The sequence below is a fragment of the Leptinotarsa decemlineata genome, unplaced genomic scaffold (assembly GCF_025532065.1).
Source record: "Leptinotarsa decemlineata unplaced genomic scaffold, Ldec_3_MD MMD2_tig00026294_RagTag_RagTag, whole genome shotgun sequence".
Taxonomy (NCBI): domain Eukaryota; kingdom Metazoa; phylum Arthropoda; class Insecta; order Coleoptera; family Chrysomelidae; genus Leptinotarsa; species Leptinotarsa decemlineata.
The window spans coordinates 523250-528751 of NW_027412674.1; the positions used below are offsets into that span (position 1 = coordinate 523250).

Here is a 5502-nt window from a genome sequence, read left to right on the forward strand (position 1 = left end):
CCCATATAAAATTGTTATGATTTTTGAATAATATTCGCGATAGCTAATAATTAAAGAGTCTATGTCAATCAACTTGTGTAGTAGGTTTTCCATCCAATGACATAACCGTTAACGTCTCTCAGGTTGTTAGGGTTACGGGTTAGGGTTACGGGGTTAGATCAGCGGTTCCCAACCTTTTTGCACCTGTGTACCACTTGAATTTTTGGCGTACCACCAGACCCAAATATTTTAATAAACGAAAAATTTTCACTCTTCTAAAAGTGTTCAAAGGTTTTTTCAATAAAATTTCTGAGAAAACTTCATATTTTATGGTTGGATATTTGTTTATCTATTACATGCTTATAATAAAGGAGGAATAAAAAGATTAAAATGGTATTAATTTACAGTTTCATTTATTACCCATAGGTCTAGAAACATACAAATAAAAAATTATTAGAAAATCATCAAAAAATTAATCATTATACAAAATATACTTTTATAGTCTTTATTGTGAAACTTGTTGTTTGCCTGCGATTAAAATATCAACATTAGGAGTAATGGAACGTATCTTCACTCTTAAGTTCTCTTCAACACTTATTCTGTTTCTATATTTATTTTTCATGTACAAGATTTCAGAAAATCCACTCTCACAAAAGTAACTCGTAACAAATGGCATCAGAAATAGCAGAGCTTGCCGGAAGAGCAAAAGATACTCGGTTTTACATCCGATTCAGAAATTAGATTTCTCTTTAAAATAATCTTTCATGAAACTATCTTCTGTAAGGTCGATGAAACTTTCTTTTAGTTCCAATTCATTTAGTGAGGTTCCTGAAAAAGGGTTTCTGATCCAGTCCACTTTCGAATAATCTTCAGAAAAATACTGCTCAAAGCTTTTTTGAAGGCCTTCCAAGTGAATAATGATATCTGCAAACACATCTGGCATTGATGATATTTCATTTTTTCAAAAAATGATGATAGAATGAGAAATGCAGATAAATTCTCCTCCTCCTGTATTTGTGAATAAAACAGGACCAACTTTCTCTTGAAGGAGTTTGTTTTGTCACTGGCTGTGAAGGCTGTTGTGTTTGGTCTCTGAGGTCCCAGTGTGTTGAGTTTGTCAAAAATGTCGGCTAGGTAAGCCAATCTTGACAAACATTCTTCAACAAACAATTTTTTCATGTCATGATTTTTTTCACTTGAAAACATGAAAACTTCTGATCTGAGTTCAAAGAGACGGTTCAAAATGTTCCCGCGAGATAACCACCTCACTTCTGTAAGCAGAAGTAAAGTTTTGAATTTGCCACCCTTTTCTACACACATCAAGGAAAATAATCTTGTGTTTAGAGCCCTAACCTTTATGAAGTTAATAACTTTCACAGCATCTGTGAGCATCTGTTAGAACGGAGTTAAGACTTTCCGGCATACCTTTAGCAGCTAATGCTTCTCGATGGATGACACAATGCGTACTTTTGCATTCAGAAGCAACTCCCTTCATTTCTGCTGCTAGACCTGTCAGTTTTCCTGACATAGCTTTCGCCCCATCTTCACACAAGCTAATACACTTGGACCAGGGAATGCCTGCTTTGAGCACATATTCATCAATTACTTTAAAAATGAGTTCCACTGTGGTATTTGATTCAAGACGTTTGCAGAAAAAAAACTCTTCTATCACCTCTTCATTATAATCAAATCGCACGAAAACAAGTAGCTGCACCATGTTTGTTTACCATCAGTTCTTTGTCAACTTGAAGTGCAAAATAAGTGCATTCTAGGAATTTTAAAACCAGTTGTTCTTCAATATTATTAGACATATCTTCAATTCGTCTTTTTACTTTGTTATTTGACAGTGGTATTTTTTTAACTTCTTTGGCTGCCTTTTCTCCTAACACGGCTTGGACCATATCCACAGCGGCCGGCAGTAAATGCGTCTCACCTATTGTGTGAGGCTTTCCATCTTTTGCAATTCTTAAACTAACAAGGTATGACGCCTTTATCAAGTTAGTATCAGTATTGACAAACTTCGTCAATCATTGGGTTCCTTTCTTTAAAAGAACTAGATTTTCTTTTGAAAATTCCAATGGGCTTGCCAATCAAATCAGGGTGCTTAGTATTTTGGTGCCATATCAGTAAAGAAGGCAAGACATACAACACATTGAGGAATAGGAATGTCACTGGTTTCAGTCCCTGGCTTCACTATAAGACTGTACTGTAAGTAGCTTCCATCGTATTTACGATTGGTCGGTAATTTAGGTTTTTTAGCACAATCCTTTGAAGTAGGAGAGGACGTCAGAAATCGTTTCATAGTTCAGGTTTCTTATACGAAATCAGAATTAATAATTACAACACCCACAACAAACATCTCATGCCAAGTGAAAGTAAAAGACAATCCTTTCAACCCACAGGTAAAAAATGAAACACCCTTTGTTTACCAATTGTACTATCTGGGGATTCCTTGGTAAAATTACTGAAGTGTTTTATTGTTTTATTACCTAGGAATTATAAATTCCAGTGTAATATAAAAACAAAGATGTCACGTAGTTCACTGGGTTATGGTTATTTATAGTCCGTTCATAATTTGTTGATAGTTCACTGCAAGTTTGACCCTCATTAGAGAACTGAAATACAGAGAGGACAGCTAATATGATATAATAACAAAAACCAAACTAAAACTGGCAGTTTAAGATGTTTTCGACTAACCCACCTTGTATCTGAAGAAATACAATACAGCTATAAAACTTTTAATCCGATTATGTAGGTATTTTGAGTGGAAATGAGTGACCAGTGTCGTAGAGTATATGATTAAAACATTAGTTACTTTAAATAAATAAATATATTAATATTCTTAAACTGTAGGTACTGTAAACTGTATTTTTATTTTAAAAAAATTTCGTTATTTTATTCAAAAATAATAAGTTACTTGCAATTTGTAATAGATACATTTATTTAATTAATACCTATTTTTAAATGATATAAACTACGATTACTTACAAAACTATTCAAATTCAAAATAAACAGGATCATCTTCGGAATCCGAGTCGTCTTGCAGGTTAATAATTAGCGGTTGTGTCTCTACAGTCGCATCAATTATATTGTCAAGATCCCACATTTTTTGTTCTTCTTCTATTGCATGTCTTACTGCATCTCGCCAATTTTGTTATGTAATATGTTGTAAAGACTCATATAACAATTCACGTACAGCTTGTATTTTATATGACGTATTTTTTCTAGCCACATAGCTTTTTATTTGTGCCCAAATGAGTTCAATTGGATTCAATTCGCAGTGGTAGGGTAGAAGTCTAAGGACTGTGATGTTTCGTCTTTCCGCCATTTTGTCAACTACGTATTTCTTGAACTTAGATTTGTGTTGCCGGGCAATTTTTAAAAGTTCTGCTTTAACCATTCCATCTTCGTAAGGCAGGGACTTATTCCGCAGCCAGTCAATGATATCCTGTTTCTTCCACGCAGTCGTTGGAAGTCTTTCAACTAGTCGTGAATGATAAGGTGCATTATCTAATACTATAATTGAGTTTGGTGGTATATGTTCAATCATCTGCTCAAAATACTCTTCGAAAACATCAGCTGTCATCTCCTCGTGATAGTCTTTTGTGCTTTTGGATTCAAATTCCAACAAACCATGCTTAGCAAATCCTTTTTCACTGCCAATGTGAGAAACTATTAATCTACTGCCTTCACCAGAGGGTGGGGAAATACCAGTAGACCAACCTTCCATAAAGGCTTGCCTGGAGCTTGATATATTTTTATCTGTCCAAATTTTTGTGAGAGTATGACCTGCGTTTACCCACGTTTCGTCCTGATAGTAAATTGGCCTTCCTTCAGCCCGAAATTTTCGTATAGATCTTAGATACTTTCTTCTCCAACATATTATCTCTTCCCGGTCAATCAAAAGTGATTTTCGGTCTGATTTCTCCCACCGGAAATTTAATTCTTTTAAAACTTGCCACAATTTGGTTCGTCCGACATGAGGCAAATCCGGGTCGTCTCCAACTTCTTGTAAAATTTTGTTTAAGTTGGGTATTTCTTTTTTGTAAAAAAATTCGTGAATTTTCCTTCGAATACCATTTTTGGCAAATTCATCAATTTCAATAGGTTTTCTCCCCCTCTTTAAGTATTCGTTTGTATTTGGGTTAGCTATACCTTTTTTTTTTTTCTCTCTGATAGGAACCTATATATTGTTGACTCCCCTACGCCCGTCATGTTGGCACAACTCTTGATTATGTTCTGAACAGTGTTTGTGGGATTCTGAGAAACCAGAGCATCGTGAACGTTCAAAACAATAGTCTTCTCTCTTGGTGAATAGACAGACTTACTGACTGTACGCAACAGTACCGGTGTAAAACTTGATGATGTTGATGATGATGACGAAGCCATCGCAAGCAATCAAACAAAACAAGCAGGAACGAAAGGTATGTATATGTTTGTAGGAATATGAAAAAAAGTTACTCACGCACTGCACAAAATTCGCAAAATAAATATTAGAGACGTTAATTACTGCCGTAGACGCCGAAACACCAACGAGCCGTAAATTAAATGCGATTAAAAAATGTACTAAACCAAAAATTATTTTCGTTCGTAACAACTTCACCCTTTCAAGGCAAGTTTCGAATATAAACTGAAGCTTTATATTTAATGAATAAACACCTCAGGAACCTCCGCCTATGATTTTACGAGTTTTACGACCGTTTTATGACTTGGGCCCACATTTTGTGCTATCGACAAATTATGAACGGACTATAGTTTTTCTAGCGACCTGTGAGCTGAGTCATGTTTGCTATTAACAGCATGTGGCTCACATCACTCACGCGTACCACTGGTGGTACGCGTACCACTGGTTGGGAACCCCTGCGTTAGATGATTGGTGATATGGTATTAGGGTAGAATTTCGACCGACTAAGATCGATTTTTGAGGATCGTTCAAGGGCAATTTGTCATATTATTTCTATCCAACTGAAAATTAATGAACTTAGGTGTTTGGAAAATATTGATTTCATGTTAAGCACGTCTAGAAACGGCCAGCAGCTATTCAAAGAAGTATTTTATTATGACTAATATAACACATCACGCAAGGAAATGCTGAAAATTCTTGGAATAATTTCAATACCTATACAATTTTGCCTGATATCCACGAGAAAAGTAACCCAGTTACTAAAAAGTATGCACGAAAATATGTAGATTTGTAAAATCTGAAAGTAAAGAATAGTTAGATAAAACGAAAATAATCGTAATTAAAATGTTTTAATACCACCAAAATTTTTTCTGCCACATGATAATGATATTTGATAATGTTTGAAAGAAAGTGATATATTTTTCAGTTTTTGGAAAAGAAACTTAATTACTTTCTACTTCTTCATCTTCATACAAGAAATGTGGGAAACTTCCATAGGAAGGAAGAAGCAATTAAGTTGGAATAAACTGTTCGATATGTAGATCATGCATAGAAGTTATTTTCAATTTCCGACTGGAAGGAAAGATGGAGAAGTAGAAAGCCGAAACGTATTTTTTCCA

At 34.8% G+C, this 5502-nt stretch overlaps 1 protein-coding gene across 1 annotated transcript; it reads right to left on the reverse strand.

The window, feature by feature from the left end:
* Positions 1-1342: 1342 nt before the first annotated feature.
* LOC141484872 (zinc finger BED domain-containing protein 5-like) lies at positions 1343-1696 on the reverse strand. Its single transcript, XM_074180489.1, has one exon. The coding sequence runs from the start codon at positions 1694-1696 to the stop codon at positions 1343-1345; it is 354 nt and encodes a 117-aa protein (XP_074036590.1).
* Positions 1697-5502: the final 3806 nt, after the last annotated feature.

Bases quoted from the DNA above. Each gene is read 5' to 3' on its own strand.
- LOC141484872 (XM_074180489.1), bottom strand. From the start codon at position 1,696: ATGGTGCAGCTACTTGTTTTCGTGCGATTTGATTATAATGAAGAGGTG.